Source organism: Pelodiscus sinensis, chromosome 14 (assembly GCF_052426305.1).
Source record: "Pelodiscus sinensis isolate ZL-2025 chromosome 14, ASM5242630v1, whole genome shotgun sequence".
In the NCBI taxonomy this organism is placed as follows: Eukaryota; Metazoa; Chordata; order Testudines; family Trionychidae; genus Pelodiscus; species Pelodiscus sinensis.
The window spans coordinates 6,196,603-6,220,943 of NC_143065.1; the positions used below are offsets into that span (position 1 = coordinate 6,196,603).

Here is a 24,341-nt window from a genome sequence, read left to right on the forward strand (position 1 = left end):
ACTCCTGCCGTAGCTCACAACTCTTAAAGCAGACATCAAGTATGAAATTCACAGGTTCCAACTTCAGAGGGGTACTACACCACTCACTAGCCCCTTCTAAGTGGCACCCCTGCAATAGAGTGATTTCAGCACAGGGAAGAACTTAGGATATTATTTCATCATATTTTGCTCTGGAAGCATGTGTCGTGTACTTGGGACATAAGAGCCAGGTGCTTACAGATTCTTCAGACTTTTGTGATGATCATGAGAAAGACCATTTTGGTAGTAAAATGGCATAACAAGCATCTGATAATGTTTTGAAAGGAGGCTCCATGATCTGTAAGAAGACAGTGAAGTCCCTTGGAGAAACCCCTTGAGGAATCTCAACACCATAGGTTGTCAGAAGACTGAGCATGACTGTTTTGGAGCACAGCACTCAGATGAATTTTGAAGGTATGTCTGGAGTGCAGCTAGCAGGTGAGATTCCCACATGGGTAGACAGACTTGTGCTAGGTTAGCTCGAGCTAGCATCCCACCCAAAGTCAAAGCTCACTAAATACCAGGTCCATACAATCCTCCAGTACCTGGCTCAAGCCTCCAGCCCAAGCACCCATTAGAGGCCACAACATCCACACTACCATTTTTAACAAGCTAGCGCAAGACATTTCCTAAAACAGCTAAATGCTAGTCCTGCATCAGGACCAGCACCTAGTTCAGAATCTTCAGTACTGAGGCCTCTACTGAATTCATATTGTTTGGGCTGCCCACATGGAAATCTCCACTCTGAGGAGGAAGTTTACCTGATAGATAGTGATAGAAATGTAGCCGTGTTAGTCTGGTGTAGCTGAAACAAAAAACAGGACTATGTAGCACTTTAAAGACTAACAAGATGATTTAAGTGATGAGCTTTCGTGGGCCAGACCCACTTCCTCAGATCAAATAGTGGAAGAAAATTGTCACAACCATATATACCAAAGGTTACAATTAAAAAAAATGAACACATATGAAAAGGACAAATCAAATTTCAGAACAGAAGGGGAATGGGGGGGGGGGGAGGTAAATGTCTGTGAGCTAATGATATTAGAGGTGATAATTGGGGAAGCTATCTTTGTAATGGGTAAGATAATTAGATTCTTTATTCAGACTCAGGTGTAAAGTGTCGAATTTAACCATGAATAACAGTTCAGAGGATTCTCTTTCAAGTACCTGATAGATAGTTCCCAGCTTAGGAAAAGAAATCTCCTGAACCTGTGACAAGGAATCTCTTTTGTTCCTATTCATGCAGCCAACATCTAGGCCACCACATGTAAAGACTATGGATACAGTATTTGACCTTGGTTCTAAGATACTACCTGAGGAGGTGCATGAGTGACAGTCCGGACATTTGCAGGAAATGCAATAACCAAAACTAACTTGACGTGTGAGGAGAGACTGAGGGATTTGGGCTTATTTAGTCTACAGAAGAGAAGATTGAGGGGGGATTTGATAACAGCCTTTAACTACTTGAAGGGAGGTTCCAAAAATGATGGAGAGAAGAGGAGGTTACTCGCCTTCCTGTAACTGACGTTCTCAGAGATGAGCATCCCTGGGGGTGCTCCACAGTGGGTGTTGGTGCGTATCAGCACCTTTAGATGGATTTTTGTTAGCAGTGCATTGGGGCTGTGCATGTGTGGTGTGCGGGGGTCCCCCCGGTGCCATCGTGCATGTGTGGCCACCCTCCCTTCAGTTCCTTCTCTATCCAGAACCCTGCGAAAGAGAGAATTTATCTTATATTATTATTATTTTTCCAAAAAAGAGGGGAGGAAGGGAGGGTAGTGGAGCACTCCTAAGGATGCTCATCTCGAAGAATGTCAGTTACATGAAGGTGAGTAACCTCCTCTTCTTCGAGAGACATCCCTGGGGGTGTTCCCAGTGGCTGACTGCAAAGCAGTACCTGTTATGGAGGCACAGACTTCGGATCAGGTAAGTACACTGTTTGTAGTATAGCTTTTGCTAGTCTGGTATAACAGAGAGGTCCGGAGGAAAGTGCATAATGTTTCGCAAAGGTGTGTTCTCATGCCCACATGGATGCTGCACGTATGTCATTGATGGGGACTTTCGTCAGGTAAGCAACCGAAGTAGCGACCTCTCTGGTGGAATGTGCTCAGATTGAGGTAGGTGGTCGTAAATCATTAAAATAAGTAGCATGTGGCAATGCAGTCAGAGATCCAATGCAATAATCTTTGTAGTAATATCCAACTTCCTTTGTTGCATTCAGCTATAGAAATGAAGAGATTTGGAGACAATCTGAAGAGTTTGGTTCTTTTGGTGTAAAAGGAGAGAGCCCTTCTGACATCAAGGGTGTGCATTTGCACTTCAAACACATTGGCGTGGGGCTTTGGAAAGAATACCGGTAAGTGTAGTTTGGTTAAGATGGAAGGAAGAGCACACCTTCGGTAAGAACTTGGGGTGCGGCCGCAGGGAGACTTTGTTCTTAAAAAAGATGGTAAATGGCAGGTCAGCCATTAGTGCGGCCATCTCACCCACTCTATGTGCTGAGGTTACTGCTACTAGGAAAGCTGTCTTTAGGGTTAGGTGGAGTAAGGAAGATGTGGCCATCAATTCAAATGGCCGTTTCGTAAGTGTAGTTAGTACCACATGAAAGTCCTATGGTTCCTGAGGGACGGCAATATCTGGGTATAGGGCCTGCAGGCCTTTTAGGAACCGCTTAGTTACTGGATGTGGGAATACCGAAGTGTCATCCGCTGGCATGTGCAAGGTTGTTATTGCTTCCAGATGGACTTTGATCGACCTGAAGGAGAGTTGTGCTTGTTTGAGATGCAGTAAGTAATCTAGGATTGCGGGGAGCAGGGCATCCTACAGTGGTATACTTTGGGAGGCTGCCTAATGTGTGAAGAGAGTCCATTTATTAATATATGTCTTTCTTGCCATAGGAGCCCTGCGGTGAAAAAGGATGTTACACACTTGTTGTGAGCATTGGAGCTCTACACCCGTGAACCATCAAGGTACCTTGAGGTGGAGAGTCAGGAACTGAGGGTGAGGAAATGTTGAGATAGTATGGACAGACTGCATGGAAGGGTGACTGGGTGATATCGGGCCATTTGGTTTAGGAGGGGAAACCATGGTTGCTGAGGCCAGCAAGGTGCTATGAGGATGACTTTCACCTTGGCCCTCCATGTTTTTATGAGCACTCTGAGGATGGGAAAGGGGGGAAACGAATAAATTAGGGGTGCGCCCATTTCAGGATGAGAGCATCCACAAAGAATTGCTTCCTCATGCCCGCTCTGGAGCAGTACAGTGGACATTTCTTGTTGGTCCTGGTGGCCTCTATATGGGGATGTCCCCAGCTCTGGAATCTCTCTCAAAACTGCATTGTCGACTTCCCACTCATAGTCTTGTGGTAGGGCCCTGCTGAGGGTGTCCACTGTGGTATTAAGGGCCCCGGGGAGGTGGGATGCACTTTTGCAGATGTCTCGGCTAGGCACCAGTTCCAGAGTGTTATGGCCACTTTGCAGAGGTCTTGAGATCGGGCACCCCCTCGCCTGTTTATATAGAACACGCATGCCATATTGTACATACATATTCTGACATGGGTTCCAGTAGTGTAGGGGAGTAATTGCAGACATGCTAGTCGTACCGCTCTGAGTTCAAGGACATTCATGTGTAATATGCTTTCTGATGAGGTCCAGAAACCCTGTGCCATAAGTCCTTTCATATGTGCTCCCCACCCAGTGAGAGATGCGTTGGTGATGATGACTACTGTGGGTTCTGAGCCTTGAAAGGGTATGCCTCTGCAGAGGTTGGACAATTTTGTGCACCACTGTAGTGATGTCTTTACGCGTGTGGAAGTGATAAGTATTCTGATCATCTGGTGGATGTGTGGCTTGTAGCTGAGTCAGAGCCAGCCCTGGATACACCTCATAAATAGGCATACACTGGGGACCACAGGATTTCACAATGCCATGTGACCTAGAAGTTGTAGGCAGTTGTGGACCATGACTGATGGCATCCCATGTAGGGAGTGTGCTAATTGGCTGATGCGGATATATATATTTTCTTAACGCCCTCAAGTCAAGTTTGTGCAGAATAAAACTCCAGAAGCCGAATTCGGGGAGTCATGGCCTTTGGTATCATTTTTCCTCAGGCCTGTTTGGGGAGACTGGGTCAGGGGTGAGAGAGCGCTTTTACCATGTGTTTGGTTGTATGTGGTCTCTTTTTGTGTTGTTAAGGTCATTGGTTCCACAGGTGCCACTGTGGGGGGGTAAGACACTGGTGGTGGCATCCATGGATATGGAGCCCAGGGAGCCATTGGAGCTCTGGTAAGATCAGGCTAGATAGGATTAAATGACATTCCTGACACCTCTGTGCGTGGGGAAGCTGAGGTGAAAAAACATCTGTCGTTGTCTTCTCCCTCCATTGATAGGGTGGTGGGTGATTCTGAATAATCAGAGAATGGAGAGTGACATTGTCTACCTGGACTCAAAATCGGAGAATTCAGTGTAGAGGAGATTGTCAAGTCCTTATGCTCCCTGTAAGTCATAATGAGAGTGTGTGGCAGAGAGCAGTGCTGCTGCTGAGAGTAATGCCTGCAGTGCTGTAGAAGCAGAGCACGCAGCATGTGGGGTTATCACGGACAACAGGCGGCAAGGGCAGTGCCATGCGGCTGCTCTGTCAGCTGCTACAGTGCCATAGCGAGTGCCTGCAGCACCGCTGTAATTGGTGTGTGATAATTGGCATCGTACTCGGTACCGCGCTGTTTGAGGCAGGCACGGTGTGGCCTGTTGCCTCTGTGAGGGTGCTCTGTGTAGCACTTTTCTGTTTAATGCACAGGTCAGCCAAGGTACCTGGGCCGTCAAATGTACTGAGGCAGTGTTTGTCGGAGTTATCCAACTGTTTGCCTGCAGAGCGCCTCTTAGGCGGTTGTTATGGCAGCGAGTTTGACTGTCTCTTTGCGGGCACTGGGGATTTATCCCTTTTGGCTGTGTGATTCTGACCAGAGCCAGGCTCAGAAGAAGGCTGTTTGCTCTTGTCCACAAGAATCATTTTCAGGTGGATCTCTTGAATTGTGAGCGCGCGCACTTTGAGCTTGGCACAATGTGGGCAATCTCGTTGTGAATGTGAGTGCCCAAAGCACTTAACACATTTGTCATGGCCATCTGAGGCTGGCATTGCATCACTGCAGAGTGCACAGCATTTAAAGTCAAGTGATCCCATGCCATGGCAATGTTCAGGGGAGCTGACTGGCGTGAGTGGAGGTGGGATGGTTTTTAGAGAAACACTAATAACTTGGGGTAAGACTTGGGTTTAAACTAACTAAAATATCTTCCTAGAAGAGCTGAGGAGTGAAGAGCACTGGAGAGTTCTGTCTGAAGCTGGGGATGGTAGAAAGGAACTGAACGGAGGGTGGCCACGCATGCCTGATGGCACAGGGGGGCCTGCGCGCACTGTGCACCACGCATGCGTGGCCCCGATGCACTGCTAGCAAAAATCCATCTAGAGGCACTGGGACGTGGGGGGGAGAAGAAGAGGGTGAGGCTCTCTCAAAAATCAAAAAGGGGGATCGAGGCCAAAAAGTTTGGGAACCACTGCACTAGATCATGCCTGGTCACTGGAAAGTGTCAAGCTAGCAGTCTCCCTCTATTGATGGCTCTACTTCCATAACTCAACTGTTTACAGACAAAGGGATAATTGAGCACCGCCTTGTTTGTTTACATAACATGCATGGCTGAAGTGTTGTCATCTGCAGAATAGAGATCCAAACAACAAGTAGGAAAACAGTGCAGGCTAGTCACATGTTAGTTACGACAAGTTCATAAGGAACTTCAGATGATTATAAGACCATTGCCTTGAATCTGAAGGTAGTCTGAGGCATCTGTCTGAGGCATCAGTGACCAGCTCTGCTGCTGAGGAGAATGAAGGAGTATCCCTTCTCTCAAATTCAGTCGCCACTATTCACACTCCAACAGGCATTATCCATTTGTTTGTATAATACCTGGACAGGAGTCGATGGTCCTTAGGTATTTTGGCAACTGCAAATGGATTCTGGCAAGCAAAAGTACATATGTGCACATGATCATACAGGCTAGGAGTCTCATGTACTTGTCTTAGCCACACATAAGCACAACTGATAAAGGTCCAGAATCTTTCCTCTGACACACACGCTTTTGCCTCTCTGGCATAAAGAAGAGTTCCTACAAACTCTCTTGCCAGTAGCAGTGTGAGGGAACATTTCTCATAGTTCACCAGGATACTGAGAGAAAGAACAGGGAACGCATACAATCTAAGGCTGTTTTGGTCTCCTCCCAAGACCATCCTCTGATCAGCGAACCATCCAGGTTCAGGTAGACAAATCTGTTTCCTTTCCAAAATGAAGTTTTAAAACAACACAACAAGAAATGTTCAGTGGAAGAGGTCATCAAGTCCAGCACCCTGTACCAAGGCAGGATCAAGTAAATCTAGACAATCTTTGACAAGTGTTTGTCCATCCTGTTCTTAAAATCCTCCACTGATGGGGATTCCACAACTTCCCTAGGAAGAATAGTCCAGAGCTTAACTACCATTTCAATTAGAAAGTTTTTCATAATACCTAATCTTACTACCCCTTGCTACAGATTTAGCTCATTAGTTCTACATTCACTGGGCATGGAGAGCAACTGCTTCATAATAGTCCTTAACATATCTGAAGACTTATCAGGTCTCCTCTCAGTTTTCTTTCCTCAAAATTACACATGCCCAGTTTTTTAATCTTTCCTCAGGCCAGGTTTTCTAAAGTTTTTATCATTTTTGTTCCTTTCTTCTGGACTTTCTCCAGTTTATCATTTTCCCTAAACTCTCACACCCAGAACTGACACAAGACTCCATTAAGCACCTCACCAGTGCTGAACAGAGTGGGACAATTACCTCCATGTCTTTCAGAAAACCCATTCCATCACTCAGAGTGATATTAGCCTTTGTTGCAACACTGTTTACTCGTATTCAATTTATGATCCGCATCAACCCTCTGATCATTTTCAGCAATGCTACCACCTAGGCAGTCATTCCGCATTTTGTAGTTGTACATTTGATTTTTCCCTCCTAAATGAAGTACTTCGCATTTGTCTTTATTGAACTCTAAATCTTGTTTGATTTCGGACCAATTCAATAAGGTCATTTTGAATTTGAATTCTAATCCTCAAAGTTCTTGCAACTACTCCCGACTTGGTGTTTACCTGCAAATTTTATAAGCATAAACTTCACTCCATTAACCCAAATCATTAATGAAAACAGTGAACAGTAATGGACAGTCTCTAGAAAGGACTTAGGTTTATATTAAGTATGATTTGGATAATCATTGTGGTTCTAGTACTTTTTACCTTGTTTTAATTATTTTCCTTTTGTGTGTTTCAATTAATAAATGTCTTAAGTTTGGTTTGAGTTTTATAGTATGTTTGTCATGGTACTAAACAGGCTGGAGGTCCCTATATGCCAATCCCCAGACCTTGTTTAACACTGGACAGTAATTGGATTGTGCCTCTATAGTGCATCTAAAATAATTCATCAGCTCTCACTAGCTCCTAAGAAGTAACACACTAGGAAAAGATACATACATAAGGGGATATGATAGTAACGGGAGATATGATAGAGATCTATAAAATCATGACTGGTGTGGAAAAAATAAATAAGGAAAAGTTATTTACTTGTTCCCATAATACAAGAACTAGGGGTCACTAAATGAAATTAATGGGTAGCAGGTTTAAAACAAACAAAAGGAAGTTTTTCTTCACTCGGCGCACAATCAACTTGTGGAACTCCTTGCAAGAGGATGGTGTGAAGACCAGGATTTCAACAGAGTTCAAAAAAAGAGCTAGCTCAGTGTTTCTTAAACTGTGTTCCGTGTGCCGCGGAGAACAACAGAGTTCAAAGGGCCGCCCTTAAAGGGGAAGGAGACTTTTTTTAGCTCAACCTTCCCCCCAACTTTTTTTTTGCGTTCAACAAAAAATCCTTGTCGTTCTTCATAAAAAAATTGTTTGGTGTTCCTCAGTCTTTAAAAATTTAAGAAACACTGAGCTAGATAAATTCATGAAGGTTACGTCCATCAATGGCTATTAGCCTGGATGGGTAGGAATGGTGTGTCTAGCCTCTGTCTGGAAATGACAGGAATGACAGGAGAGGGATCACGTGATCATTACCTGCTCTGTTCACCCCCTCTGGGGCATCTGGCATTGGCCATTGTCAGCAGACACAATAATAGGCTAGATGGACCTCTGGTCTGACCCAGTATGGCCGTTTTTGTACAATGTGTTCTAGAATTTACCAGACATCTTTGTCTCACACACAGGAAAGAGTGGTTATTTATGGTCAACAGTAATTTTTAAGAGACTTCAAAAATTCTATTTTTTAAAAAAGAATTTTCGTGAACCATTCTAAGATCATACATAGCACGATACTTCAGAAACAAGTTATTTCATGTGAATTTTAAAAAGTACTTTAAAACATACCTAAAGAAAATTTAAAATCTACTGGTTTACATCAATATACAATGTATAATAAAAACTTACCCTTTTTTCTATGTGAGGGTGCCAAATCTAAATCAACATTTCGTCTTCCACTCTAGATTAAAAAAATTAAGTTCGTTTAACTGTACAAGAAAAAAGTACCTCAAGATTTAGCTTTGTTAAAAATCTTCAGTGCTAAGTGAATTGAGATAAAGCAAACTATTTTAATTTATTTTTATATATATATATATATATATATATATATATATATATATATATATATATATATAAAAACAATTTGAGTTTAAAGAACATGACAGAACATAGCACATTACAGAAGAAATAATAGCTGTAACTAAAAGAAAGACTCTTAGCGAAACTTCATGATCCACATTACCCTAGGTGACATGTAAATCTAAAATCATGTTCTCCAGAATATTCCAGTTCTTCATGTAACAACATTTCTAAGGCTTTGCGTGGGGGGTGGGGGAGGGACTATGTACATAGTTTTAGCTGTATAAATGTCACTGCTGATGATGAACAACAGAATCAAACTAATCCATAATCATTTTAAAGTTAACTTTTCTGCAATCATTCATTTCTCCAATAGCAATGCATGTGGTTAGCTGTGGTTTCCTCTGTATATTCACAATGCTTCCAAGAAAAATGGCACATTTAAGAGATCTTTCATAGCTGAAAAAATATAGATATAGATCAAAACTGTGTAAAATATCAAGTCAGTTTTACCTACCAATGAATAACCTTCTTCATCTGATTCTGGCTGAGATAAATCAGATTCACTTCTTGATTTGATCAACCTATAGTTTGAACTAGTGTGGACTGAGCGACTCTCTGCAGTAAGACTTTCACTCCTGTCTCACAAAACACACACACAAAAAGAGAAAATTATTCACAAATGTTCTTTGTAGAATACAAAACTAAAGTAAATTAAGCAGCCATAGAATGTTGTACAAAGTCTCTGCTACAAATATTAGTTTCAAACTGTAATCTTCAAAAATTAACCTTTGTATTTTGAACATTAACAAGTGTTAGTCTGTAACGGGAAAAACTTAAAAAACAATGGAGAGACTGGCAGTACCTTAAAGACTAACAAAACATGTAGATGAGTTTTCGTGGGTACAACCCACTTCTTCAGATGACTGGACTATTAAAGTCCAGATCCAAGAGTAAAAATAAGGGAAGGCAAGAGGTGGGGGGAGGGGAAAAAGGGTAAAAAGAAAAAAAAAAAAGAGAGAAAAATAGTGTTCAAGTTACAAGAGGCTGATAAGAACAATTTGCACCTCTATTAAGTGCCCATAGTTTGGTTGGTCGGTTAAATGATTAGGATGTGGGAGCCGATGTGCGAGCCAGATGATATCTTTATTCATTTCTCTCTGATAAGAATCAAAATTGTAAATGAAGTTAAGTTCTAACCATTCCCTGTGTATGTGGCTTACGGAATTGGCAAGAAACAACACTAACTTTGAGAGCCATTAATGACATTGTCAGCAACAGCTGCAAAAACAATTCTATCATCATAATCAAAAAGGCTGGTGAAGGGGGTGCTATAGTCATCGTGAACAGAACAGATTACGAACAGGAGGTGATTAGACAACTAACCAACACTAGATTCTACAAGCTTCTCTCCTCTGATCCCACTAAGGAAAAAAAACACCCTAAAACAACTGCTCGTGAAGCTCCCTGTTACTGCTCAGGATCAAGTTCACACACACACGCCCCCCACCACAACCAGGAGTTTTCTATCTGCTACCCAAGATACACAAACCTGGAAATCCCAGATGACCCATCATCTCAAGCACTGGCACACTTACAATTACCTGGCTATATTAACTCTCTCCTCAGACCCTATGCTACCAGCACTCCTAGCTATCTTCGACACAGCACCAATTTCCTGAGAAAATTACAAAACATCAGTAAACTTCCTGGAAACACCATCCTAGCCACCATGGACATAGAAGCTCTTTACACCAACATTCCACATGAAGACGGATTACAGGCCATCAGGAACACTATCTCCAATGACACCACTGCACACCTGGTTACAGAGCTCTGCGACTGTCTTCACCCACAACTATTTCTGATTTGGAGACGATTTGTGTCTTCAAGTCAGCAGCACAGCTATGAGCACCAGCATGGCTCCACAATATGCCAACATCTTTATGGCTGACCTTGAATGTTTCCTTAGCTCTTGCCCCTAGTACCCTTACTCTACTTATGCTACATTGATGACATCTTCATCATATGAACCCATGGGAAAGAGACTCTTGAATTTCACAGGGATTTCAACAACTTCCACCCTCACCATCAACCTCAGCCTGGTTCAGTCCAAGCAACACACCTACATCATAATCATCCAGGAGTCCACCTCTAAAATCAGCCCCGGTGCGAATTCTATCCACACATCTACAGAAGTGATTTCATCACTGGACTCAACCACATCAGCCATCACATCAGGGGCTAATTTAACTGCACATCCACTACTGTGATCTATGCCACCAAATGTCAGCAATGCCCCACTGCCATGTATATTGGCCAACCTGGACAACCTCTACGGGAAAAAAATAATGGACACAAATCAGATCTCCGAAAAGGCAACACGCAGAAACCTATTGGAGAATACGTTAACCTGCCTCATCACCCATTAATGGATCTTAGAGTCACAGTGTTGTTTCAGGCGAATTCCACAAGGCAAATACACAGGGAAAGGTTGGGACTTAAGAATCAAACTTGTAAATGAAGTTATCAGAGAGGAATGAATACAGATATCGGCTGGCTTGCACACCATCTTCCACATCCTAATGACCAGGGCTCGACAATCTATTGAATCTACTCGCCCGTGCGCACATGTGCAATGTGGCTCTTGCGCATGTGCAGTGCGGGGCTGGCGAGCCGCTTTTGCCGCGGTTCGTCAAGCCCTGCTAATGACTTTAACCAAACAATGGGCACTTATTGAGGTGCAAATTGTTCTTATCAGCCTTTTGTAACTTGAACAATCCAATTCACTATTTTTCTCTTTTTTTTTTTTTTCCTTTTTCCTCCTTTTTTATCTCCGCCTTCCCTTATTTATTCTTGGATCTGGACTTCTAATACTCGAGTCATCTGAAGAAGTGGGTTGTATCCACAAAAGCTGATGGTACCATTTACATGTTTTGTTAGTTTTTAAGGTGCAGCTAGACTATTAGTTGTTTAAGTTTTTCCATTAACAAGTGTGTATGCTATATACCTATACTGCCACTAACGTTTATATCAGACAAAAGTAAGCACAGAGTCAAATACTGATTTATCTGACAACTCAGCTTTATTTGGGAGAAGCCTAACTAGGACCGACTCAAGACCAACAGGGGATATGATGACCATATTTCTCTATACTGAATATGGGACACCTGATAAAGTTACTCATATTCAAGCGAGTTCAATGGCAATCATTCAAGTTAACATCTAGTTGATTGAGCTCCTATTAAAAAGAAATACTGAGAAGCTGGAGTCTTTTTATATATACCTTAGGATTTGCATGGAGGGAAGTGACATGCACACATTCTTCTACACTTTTATATGGAGATGGAGGTGACTGACTAATCTGACCCAGCCCTCCCTAACCAATGCACTCCACCCTCCATGTCTGGCTGGGCTCCCAGGACAAACATGCCTCCCCTAGTACCTGGGGCCAATGTCTTTTCAAGGCAACATCGGGGGGGGGGGGGGGGAAAAGAGGGGAGGGAGGAAGACAAAGTGGCAAGCAGCAGCCTTTCAGCATTCTGTGGGAGGGAAAGGATGGAAGTTGCTTTCAGCTGAAGGGGGCTGGAGTTGGGGGCGGGGATAGGGATGACCTTGCTCATGTTTTTCTAGAGGTTATCTGTTCTCTATCATTCCCTCTCCCCACAATAGCTAGGAGTAGCTTGAACTTTCCTGCCCACATCGTGTAGAAAGGCAGCTAACCCCTGCAAGCTGCTGCTGGCCACTAACATAACCCAGAGACCTCCTGTATACTGGCTACAGCTCAGGCAGGAAGGAGTTTAAGCCCTAAGGTGCACTGAGCATCACGGCCCAGGTAACCACTGCAGGGGCTTTAGCAAACCCAATCACAGAGGTGAATCAGCAGAGGAGAGTACCTGGCAGACAAAGCAGCCTCACATCCCCACCACTCCAGAGCTTAGCTAAGGGACAGAAAAGCATTCCCATATCAGCACTGTTGTAAAGCTTTGGCACCTGCAGAGCTTGGCTCCTCCTGGCCAGTGCACTGGGCCAGAGGATCTTGAGCTTTCCCTGGGTGCCAGCCCAGCCAAAGGCAGTGGGGAAAGGAAGGAGCCCGCCAGCCAGGCTGTTTGGTGAGCTGAATGATCCGACCAGTTTTGCTCAGCCACCAGCCTTGCGTACTCACTCTATCATTAGCCACTGGATCCCCCCCACTCATTGCTGGTGGGTGGGCAGCTGGTGAAGAAGGATCCAGCCAGGAACAAGACCCATCAATACTGATCAGAGAGAAGACAAAAAATATGGGCAAATTGCCCATTTTTTAAAAAAAAGTAGGGAAACCAGCATGAGGGCTTAAATATGGGACTATCCGTTTAAAAACAGAACATAAGAATGGCCATACTGGATCAGACCAAAGGTCCATTTAGCTCAGTAACCTGGCTGCCGACCGCGGCCAATACCAGATTCACCAGAGAGAGGGAACACAAGTAGTCATCACGTGATCCCTCTCGTCATCCATTTCCAGACAAACAGAGGCTAGGGACACCGTTCCTGCCCACCCTAGCTAATAGCCATTGATGGACACAAACAGCTGCTCACAAACAGGGAGGAACTAATAGGGGAAATAGAGGTGAGTGACAACCTGGGAAGCAGTGATCATGAGATGGTAGATTTCAGGATCCTGACCAAAGGAAGAAAGGAGAGTAGCAAAATACACATCCTGGACTGCAGAAAAGCAGACTGACTCCCTCAGAGAACTGATGGGCCTGGGATGCTAACATGAAGGGGAAAGGAGTCCAGGAGAGCTGGCAGTATTTTCAAGAAGCCTTATTGAAGGCACAGAAAGCAACCATCCTGATGCGCAGCGAGAAAAGCAAATGTGTTAGGCAACCAGATTGGCTTACCGAGGACATCCTTGGTGAGTTTAAACACAAAAAGGAAGCTTACAAGAAGTGGAAACTTGGAAACTAGATGACTAGTGAGCAGTATAAATATACTGCTAGAGAATTCAGGGGAGTTATCTGGAAGATGAAAGTGCAATTGGAATTGCACCTAGCAATGGATGTGAAGGATAACAAGAAGGTTTCTACAGGAATGTTAGCAATAAGAGGGCGATCAGAGAGGCTATGGGGCCCTTACTGGATGAGGGAGGTAACCATGATGTGGGAAAAGCTGAAGTACTCAATGCTTTCTTTGCCTCTGTCTTCACAGACAAGGTCAGCTCCCAGACAAATGCACTAGGCAACACAGCATGGGAAGGAGGTGGGCAGCCCGTGGTGGGGAAAGAACAAGTTAGGAACTATTTAGAAAAGCTAAACACACACAAATCCATGGGTCCGGATTTAATGCATCCGAGGATACTGAGGGAGTTGGCAAGTGTCATTGTGGAGCCTTTGGCCATTATCTTTGAAAACTTGTGGAGATCGGCAGAGATCCCGGATGACTGAAAAAGGCAAATGTAGTGCCCATCTTTAAAAAAGGGAAGAAAGACAACCCAGGGAACTACAGACCAGTCAGCCTTACCTCAGTCCCCAGAAAAATCATGGAGGGGGTCCTCAAGGAATCCATTTTGAAGCACTTGAAAGAGGAGAAAGCAATCAGGAATAGTCAACATGGATTCACGAAGGGCAATTTGTGCCTGACCAACCTGGTTCGCTTCTATGATGAGGTAACTGGCTCTATAGATATGGGGAAGTCAGTGGATGTGATATATCTTGACATTAGAAAAGCTTTTGATACAGTGTCCCACAATATTCTTGCCAGCAAGTTAAGGGAATATGAATTGGATAAATGGACTGTAAAATGGATAGAAAGCTGGTTAGACTGTTGGACCCAACAGGCAGTGATCAACAGCTCGATGTCAGGTTGGTGATCGGTTTCTAGCAGAGTGCCCCAAAGATCTGTTCTTAAACTGGTTTTGTTCAACATCTTTATTAATGACCCGGATGAGGGGATGGATTGCACCCGCAGCAAGTTCGCAGATGACACTAAGCTGGGGGAGAGGTAGATACACTGGAGGGCAGAGATAGGGTCCAGAGTGACGTGGACAGATTAGAGGATTGGGCCAAAAGAAATCTGATGAGGTTCAGCAAGGACAAGTGCAGAGTCCTGCACTTGGGACGGAAGAATCCCAAGAACTGGTACAGGCTGGGGACCCAATGGCTAAGTAGCGGTTCTGCAGACAAGGAACTGGGGATTAGAGTGGATGAGAAACTGGATATGAGTCAAAAGTGTACCCTTGTAGCCAAGAAGGCTAATGGCATATTGGGGTGCATTAGGAGGAGCATTGCCAGCAGATCCAGAGAAGTGATTATTGCCCTTTATTCAGCTCTGGTGAAGCCACATTTAGAATACTGTGTCCAGTTCTGGGCCCCCCACTATAGGAAGGATGTGGACCCATTGGAGAGGGTCCAGTGGAGGGTGACCAAAATTATTAGGGGGCTGGAGCACATGACCTATGAGGAGAGGTTGAGGGATTGGGCTTATTTGGTGTGCAGAAGAGAAGAGTGAGGGAGGATTTCATAGCAGCATTCAACTTCCTGAAGAGAGGTTCCAAAGAGAATGGAGAGAGGCTGTTCACAGTAGTGATGGATGGCAGAAAGGGGAACAATGGTCTCAAGTTACAGAGGGAGAATTCTAGGTTGGATGTAAGGAAAAACTATTTCACTAGGAGGGTGGTGAAGCACTGGAACGGGTTACCTAGGGAGGTGGGAGACTCTCCATCCCTAGAGCTTTTTAAGTCTAAGCTTGACAAAGCCCTGGCTGGGTTGATTTAGTTGGGATTGGTCCTGCTATGGGCAGGGGGGAGGGCTGGACTTGATGACCTCCTGAGGTCTTTTCCAGCTCTATGATTCTATAACCTCCATGAATCTATCTAGCTCTTTTTTGAACCCTGTTGAAGTCCTAGTCTTCACAACATCCTCTGCCAAGGTGTTCCACAGGTTAACTGTGCGCTGAGTGAAGAAAAACTTCATGTTGTTTGTTTTAAACCTGCTGCCTATTCATTTCATTTGGTGACCCCTAATTCTTAAATTAGGGGAATAAGTAATATTTCCACACCAGTCATGATTTTATATACCTCTATCATAGCCACCCTCCCCCCCTGCCCAAGTCTCCTCTTTTCTAAAGAGGACATCTTATCATCCTAACAGGGAACAGAAGGGTTTGTAAGTGATTGCTAATACCCTGTATTACTGTACATTATTGCTCCTCTGCATTCTTATTGGCCAGCACAATTGACAGCAACCTGAGCTGACTGATTTGCTGGAACTCTTAGTATGTGTTACATACAGTACCATACATTAACTAGAAACATTTAATATGTCTAGCAGGGTGGACATGACAACTAAGTAAGAAAGAACTGGACGGACAGGCACTAGATTCATTTAACCCAATAAATTCATCTCAAGGTCAATATGCTGAAAACAAAAGACACCAGAGACAGCTGTCCATGTTTTAATGGCTGGACTCCCATCAACCAAAAGGAATAAAAATGGCACTGAAATTATAAATTTTTATTAACATTTCAATTTAAATCAGTTTAAATGTGAAGCCATCAAAAAAGAGCTAGAAACACGAGAGGCTTTTCACAAACACTACTGAACGCTATGATAGAAGTTAAAAAGGTGATGTCAAGATAGATGTAATTTAAAAAATACATCTGTGTTGCTATCAATAGCTCAGATTATTAAAATGACTAGGGGGCCACACTCTTGTTCACTGTGCTCGCCAACCCCCCTCTGTGGGTAGGTGTTTGGCCGGGGGGAGAGGCTGGGTGTCTGGCCAGGGAGGAGGGGGCAGGCTGGGGGTAGCTGTGTGGCTGCAGGGAGGGGACCTGGGGTGGCCGGCGGAGGAGGGGGAGAAGGAGTCAGGCTCGGATGGCGGAGAGGGACCAGTGCAGCCTGAGGGTGGGGAGGGGGCCAGGCTCCGATGGTGGAGGGGACTTAGCGCAGTCCAGAGGAGGGGACTTTATACAATATTTCACTCCAATTTAGACAATAAAACTGGTTAGACTTCCTTTCTGGAGTTGTTTTGTCTAAACTCTTGAATTCTTTTTCTTTGTTATCATATTCTCAGTTTACCTTCAAGGATTATCTATCAAATGTTAAGCAATATTTTTGGAAAGAACTAGAGAAAAATTAACTACTTTAAATACAATGAATCCTACCTAGTCATAAGACCAATCCCCTCAGGAGTACTAGTTGAAGGTTGCTGTAATTGTCCTTCCTCCCTTCGTTTTTGGAGCTCTTCAATAACAGGGCTTACTCCTAAGATCAACAAGGCACATCTGTGGATCACAGAGTTGCATGCAGCAGTGTACACATCTTGACCCTCAGGAAGATCTGTGCTAACTCTTCGTTCCTGTTGGGACTGAGGAGGCTGATCATCAACTCTAGTCCCATTTCCAGTGTTCATCCTATCTCGATCCCGACTGCGAGCTACTTCACGGGCTGATAGGAAACATTGAAATATTTCTGTAACATGCAACACAAAAACAAGGTCTTAACTTATAGGCAAAGCTAAACAATTATAAAATAATCATAAATTTAGGCCAAACATTACCATTGGTAAGTGAAAAGTTTAACTATTTTTTCCTGACAGTAAAAAAGAATACATTAACAAGTACAGATCTACAAAAGAAGTTAACACAGACTAATTACTTAGTCTAGCATTTAGAATGTTAAATTTAAAAATGAAGGGGATAATAAAATCTGACATGTTGCTCAACAATTTCTTCTACAGTGCACTGTAATTTAATCATTTAACAGGGTGCAAGAAAGGAAATGATCAAAATTCTTTCACTCTGCTGAATGCCATCAAAGAATCAGAAAAAGGCAAGTCTACACTGTGAGCAAGTTACCGCTCACTAAACCAGCTCCCAGCACTGTAGCTTCCAAGGTGTCCACACTGGCATAGCGCTTGGTGCACACTAGCTCCGCAGTTGCTGTGCTCTAGGTAAACCATCTCAGCAAGAAATGTAGAGCTTGCTAGTGTCTGAATAGAGCAGTGGGGTGCCAGCGTGGACACCGTGGTGTAGTACTGAGTTCTGACTGGCCTGTGGTGCCCTCCCACAATGCTGGTTCTTGCCTCTCTGGTCATCTGTTTGACGTCTACTGCCCTGCTCTCAGGTGACTAACCCTCCGACCTGCCCCCTTCATTGCTCTGGAAATTTGAAAGTCCCTTTCTTGTTTGCTCAGCGACTCATTGTGAGTTCTCAATGCATCTTTCTAGCTGGCCATGCCTGCTCCAAACTCCAGGAGATCCCCTGTTTGGAGCCATGCCAAGTTGCTGGACCTCATCACTGTACAGGGAGAGGAAGCTGTGCAGTCCTTGCTGAGCTCCAATCACAGAAATTAGGATACTTAGAGGCAGATCTTCAGACATATGACTGAAAGGGGCCATGACTGGGACATACTGCAGCGCGGGGTCAAAGTGAAGGAGCAGCAAAATGCCTATCACAAGTCATGGGAAGCAAACCACCGTTCCAGTGCTGCGCCCATGAGCTGCTGGTTCTACAAAGAGCTGGATGACATTCCATACATGGATACTTCAGGGCTTCAGGAGCCATCCTACAGCAGACTGAGCCAGGAAGAGGAAATCATGAACAAGAATGCTGAGAGGGAGAGGTCCCAAGCCCAGAGGACAACTTAACATCCACAGATGCATGCAGTCAGGAGTTCTTTTGTAACCCCTATCAGGCGAGCCAGCTGCAGCAGTAAGAGGTTGTGGAGGATGTGCCAAGTAAGTGGGTTTGACTTCCAGAAGCACTCAAGTGAGTTGTGGGGTGTGGGAGGCTTGCAGAAAGGAAGCCTGAGTCTGTGTTTTGCTGCTGCTCAGATGCTGAACAGGTAGTTGATGCAATCTCTCACTTCATGGTAATCTGCCTCATAGATTTCATTAAAAGTGTCATGAAGCTGCTGGGCCACATGTCTGTGTAAATTTGCTGGCAAGGCTTGTGTGTTCACTGTCTTGCCGCTGTACCATTGGGGGTGGGAGGCCATCACTGCACAAAGACAAGCTGCATATGGGCCCAGATGGAACCTGCAGTCAACTAAAAGGCCCTCCTTTGCTTCCCTGCTCACTCTAAGTACTGAAATGTCTTCCAGGATGAACATAGCCTGTGGAAATTGAGTGACCATTACCAAGAATCAGGAGCTCCTGAAGTGTTCTCCCCAAGTCACACCTCTTAGCCTATAGTACAGTACTGCACCAAACATTCCCCTGCCTCAATGGTGAGCTGACCATTGAGAGAGTCTTGTATCTTATGTGCGCTCACCCCTGGGCAGCCAGTCAGTGCTAGGTATGTCAACAGTACTTGTGTTTAAAATGGGCAATGCTGCATCTAGTACTAACAATGGGCCCTCTGAAGGCAAACTGCAACATGTTACAAAGACTTAACCTAGGGATGGCAGTCTGCACAGATAAGCTTTTGATTGACACGCTGACTAATCCCATTAACCCAATATATCCCTGTACAAGGCCCAATTCAGCAAAAAGTATCAAAATTCCTTCAACTTTGGCAATTTTCTTTGCAGGTCACATTTCAATTATTATAGATTATTTAGATCAGGAGTCACCAACACGTCGATCACGTTCAACTGGTTGATTCTGAAGCCTTAGCCAGTTAATTGTGATTGGTGGGCCAGCGCAGCAGGGCTCAGGCAGGCTGACTGCCAGGTGCAAGCTCATCTCTGCGCTCCCCTTGGATGAAGGGGAACAGCATGTCTTTGCAAGATGTCCTGCACCTGTGGTTCCTATGGGGTGTGTGTCTCATGTATGCATTTTCCCCCAGTTGCCCTGGTATGCCGCTGAGTCCAGAGCCACCTGAAGGGATGTCCTTGCTATAGTACAGCCCTCCTCTGACAGGCCTCTGAACTACTGCTGGGTGTCACAGGGCAACAGCTCTTTATATTTGGAGAGTGCATCCCATGACTTAAAGGCATACAGACTGAGGATTACCTGCTGATTTGCGATCCTCAGCTGCAGGCCCCCTGCCAAGTAGACCTTTCTACAGAACCGGTCGATCTTTTTGGCCTCCTTCACATTCGGGTCAGAGGCCTGTTGACCTTGCCTCTCCTTTTTGTTGACAGCAGAGACCACAAGTGAGGAAGGATGGGGGTATAAGTATAGAAACTCACATCTCTTGGAAGGAATGAAGTACCCCCTCTCCATGCCCTTGGCCATCGGGGATTGGAAGCCAGAGTCTGCCACAAGTTTGTGTAGATGGACTGTAGAGTCTTTACAATTGGCACAGCTACTCTAGATGGTCCTTCTGGTGAAACGATGTCCACCATGGGGTCCTCTGGTTCCTGTATCTCCTCCATGGGGAGATTCACATTTTGGGTAGCTCTTGGTAAGTCCTATGGTTGACTGGAGCTGGACCAGCCATAGAGGTGCCCACCACCACTTCATCGCGGGGATGAGGATGAATAGGCCTGGGTGGCCCCACTGTCTCCCCCGAGTTCTGAAAGTTACTGGGTTCCATGACCCACATATGGTGCTATCTGGCATCTCAAGCTGGGTGGCCGAGCCCTGCGCTCAGGCGGTGGGCTATCGCATCGCAGTGGACGGGATTCTGTTGCAAAAGGTGCCTCTGAGTGGTGACGTGGGGATCGGGACCTGTGGCTTGTTGATGCAGTTGACCTAGGCTCACCCTGGGACCAATGATATGTCCAGGGGCATCCAGAAAGGCCACTGTATGCGGCCACTGCTGTTGCCATGGTGCTGGAGGGGTCCCATCCAATAAACCTCCTTCAAAAGCAGTTCAACACCACAACAGATTCAGACTGACTGTGATGATCATGGCAATGCTGCTAAGGCCAGTGCCACACAACGAGACCTCTTTGGCGACCTTGAGCAGTACCGAGAGAGTCTGGACCTCGGAAGCTGCCATGAGATCCTGGACCTCAACCTGGAATGGCAGATCAATCTCAGTGCTGGGCGTCAGTTGTCTGGTAACACCCTGGGGGTTGGTGTCGGTGGGGGAGAGCACTGCACCAGCGAAGGGGATCTGTCCAACGACGATGACCTGTCCCAGTGCCGTTCTGCAGACAGAGGTCTGCACAGCAGTGCCGACTTTCCCTTTAACAACCAGTATGGTCTCGGCAGTGGCAGTGACTCCTTGTGCTCCCTGCATGCTTTGGCCTCCAAGATATCTATGAGGTCTGGGCTGCCCCATAGGTGTTGGGTGCCTAAGGGGGAGTTCAGGACCTGCACTAGATTTCTCTCTCTCAGTATTTAGTTGCATGTCCGACTCGACAGTGTCGGTCCCCGTGCCAGAGTTGACGGCATGTGCTGGGCTTCTCACGCTGGGGTGTTCCAGCGTGGTCAGTCCTGTCTCCGTCAAGATTTATTGGGGGGAGGGAGGGAGGAAGCGGAAGGGATCTACCCTTATCCACCCTCCTGCTGCACAGTGCCGGTGAAGTGGATCTGTGCCTCGGTGCTTGGGTGCCCGGCGCCAAAGCTCACTGGTGCTAGAATTCTTTGGCCGTGCTCATTTCCAGTACATTATCGCTCACAGAAGCCAGAGCATTCCACACCAAGCTGGCTCCAGGTGCCAACTTCTTGGGGGATTTCAGTATCGATTCCATAAGGAGCTGCTGGAGCCTATACTCCCAGTCCTTTCTGGTGTGGGGCTTAAAACTTCTATAGATTGTGCACTTCTCAGTGCGAAGTTCTTCCCCCAAACAGCGAAGGAACTCGTGCAGATCGCTGTCCAGGGCTTTATAAAGCAGTGAGCAAGTGACCAAGGAGCTTGCGAACAGGACAGCAAGTATGGATGATGATAGATCTGCTATTTCCTGCACAGTGTGTGCCATGTTTGTCTTCCTCCAGGAAGAAAGAACGGATTTCATCTTCACTAAGTGCAAGCTGGTTTCCATTTTGGAAGAAAAAATTAGACGACAGGAGGCCCAAGTGTCGCCCCTACGCTCGATCAGAGAGGATGAAGACTACCTCGACAGAAGGCAGAATTTAATCCTGCAAGCACGGCAGGTGGAAGAGCCAGAGAGGACAATATGGGACCAGGAAGAGAACTGGCAGCATGTAACTTCTAGAAGGGGAAAAAGGCCAACACAAGAATCCCCCAATGTTATAGAATTAAGTAATCACTTTCAGGCTCTCTCCACAAGCTCTGCGGTGGTGAATGCTTCGGAAGGGACCACACAAGGAAGAAACCGCAAGGGAACACCATCTACTGGAAGGCATGGGATGCGTAGTCCTAGGGATGGGGGTTCCACAACCACCATCCCCAAAAGAAGATGATGGGTGGTGGTGGTCAGGGACTCCCTCCTAAGAGTGACTGAGCCATCCATCCGCCGTCCAGACCTGGAAACTCAAGAGGTGTGCTGCTTACTGGGAACTCGAATTCAGGATGTGACTGAGAGGCTTACAAAACTGATCAAACCTTCGGATCACTACCGCTTCCTGCTTCTCCATGTGGGAACTAACGATATGGCCAAGAATGACCTTGAGTGGGTTACTGTGGATTATGTAATGCTGGGAAGAAGGATCCAAGAATTCGGAGCGCAAGCGGTGTTCTCGTCCATCCTCCCTGTTGAAGGGAAAAGATTGCGCAAAGATTGTCGAATTCAGGAAGTAAATGCATGGTTGCGCAGGTGGTGTCGCAGAGAGAGCTTTGGTTTCTTCGACCATGGGACTTTGTTCCGGGCACAAGGATTGTTAGGAAGAGATAGGTTCCACCTAACCAAGAGAGGAAGGAGCATCTTCACAGGCAGCCTTGCAAACCTAGTGAGGAGGGCTTTAAATTAGGTTTGTTGGGGGACGGTGACCAAAACCCTGAGGGGAGTAGGAAAGTTCGGTTACCGGGAAGAAATGCAAAGAGGAACAAACAACAAAGGAGGACTCCTGCCCTATCTTATCCATTCGAATCAATCAACTGGTTATCTGAGGTGTTTGTAAACTAATGCGAGAAGTCTGGGCAACACACAGGAAGAACTGGAGGCCCTGGCCCAGACCAAGAAATATGATTTAAATGGGATAAGAGAGACTTGGTGGGATGAATCACCTGACTTGAGCGCTGTCATGGAAGGGTATAGACTGTTCAGGAAGAACAAGCAGGGGAGAAAAGGAGTTGCACTATACATAAGAGAGCACTATGTTTGCTCAGAACTCCAGTATACAGAGGGAGAAAAACCTGTTAAGAGTCTATGGGTTAAATTCAGAGGTGCAAACAACAGCAGTGATGTTGTGGTTGGTGTCTACTACAGGCCACCGAATCAGGTGGATGAGGTAGATGATGCTTTCTTCAGACAACTGAGAGAAGCTTCCAGATAGCAGGCCCTGGTTCTCGTGGGGGACTTTAATCACCCTGACATCTGTTGGGAGACCAATACGGCAGTACACAGGCAATCCACGACGTTTTTGGAGAATGTTGGGGATAACTTCTTGGTACAAATGCTGAAGGATCTGACCAGGGGCCATGCGCAGCTTGGCCTGCTGCTCACAAACAGGGAGGAACCAACAGGGGAAGTAGAGGTGGGTGACAACCTTGGAAGCAGCGATCATGAGATGGTAGATTTCAGGATCCTGACCAAAGGAAGAAAAGAGAGTAGTAAAATACACACCTTGGACTTTAGAAAAGCAGATTTTGACTCCCTCAGACACCTGATGGGCAGAATCCCCTGGGACGCTAACATGAAGGGGAAAGGAGTCCAGGACAGCTGGCAGTATTTTAAAGAAGCCTTATTGAAGGCACAGAAAGAAACCATCCCAATGCCTAGCAAGAGAGGCAAACATGGTAGGAGACCAGATTGGCTTACAGGGGAAATCCTTGGTGAACTTAAGCTCAAAAAAGGAAGCTTACAAAAAGTGAAAACTTGGACAAATGACCAGGGAGGACTATAAAAGTATAGCTTGAGAATGCCGGGGGGTTATCAGGAAGGTGAAAGCGCAATTGGAATTGCGACTGGTAAAGGATGTGAAGGATAACAAGAAAGGTTTCTACGGGCATGCTAACATGAAGAAGGTGATCAGGGAGAGTGTGGGGCCCCTAGTGGATGATTGAGGTAACCTATTGACAGATGATGTGGAGAAAGCTGAAGTACTCAATACTTTCTTTGCCTCTATATTCATGGACAAGGTCGGCTACCAGACTAATGCACTAAGTGACACAAGATAGGATGAAGATGGACAGCCCTTGGTGAGGAAAGAACAAGTTAGGAACTATTTAGAAAAGCTAAATCCATGGGTCCGGACTTAATGCATCCGAGGGTACTGAGGGAGTTGGCAAATGTCACTGAGGAGCCTTTGGCCATTATCTTTGAAAAGTTGTGGAGATCGGGAGAAATCCCGGATGATTGGAAAAAGGGAAAGGTAGTGCCCATCTTCAAAAAAGGGAAGAAGGACGATCCAGGGAACTATAGGCCGGTCAGTCTTACCTCGGTTCCTGGAAAAATCATGGAAGGGATCCTTAAGGCACTTGGAAGAGAGGAAAGTGATCAGGAATAGTCAGCATGGATTCATAAAGGGCAAATAGGGTCTGACCAACCTGATTAGCTTCTATGATGAGGTAACTGGCTCTGCGGACATGGGAAAGTCAGGGAATGTGATATATCTTGACTTTAGCAAGGCTTTTGATATGGTCTCCCACAATATTCTTGCCAGAAAGCTAAGGGAATGTGGATTGGATAAATGGACGGTAAGATGGATAGAAAA

At 45.4% G+C, this 24,341-nt stretch overlaps 1 protein-coding gene across 8 annotated transcripts in view; it reads right to left on the minus strand.

The window, feature by feature from the left end:
- HERC1 (HECT and RLD domain containing E3 ubiquitin protein ligase family member 1) overlaps positions 1 to 24,341 on the minus strand; it is a 219,518-nt gene that overhangs the window by 112,468 nt on the left and 82,709 nt on the right. For 7 of the 8 annotated variants that reach the window (XM_089781918.1, XM_089781913.1, XM_089781915.1 and 4 more), the window contains 3 exons: positions 16,834 to 17,140; positions 9,205 to 9,325; positions 8,517 to 8,568 (listed from right to left, as the gene is read on the minus strand). In XM_089781918.1, coding sequence (XP_089638044.1) covers positions 8,517 to 8,568; positions 9,205 to 9,325; positions 16,834 to 17,140 — 480 coding nt within the window. The remainder of the gene's footprint in view (positions 1 to 8,516; positions 8,569 to 9,204; positions 9,326 to 16,833; positions 17,141 to 24,341) is intronic. The other variant, XM_089781916.1, reaches the window with a different exon arrangement.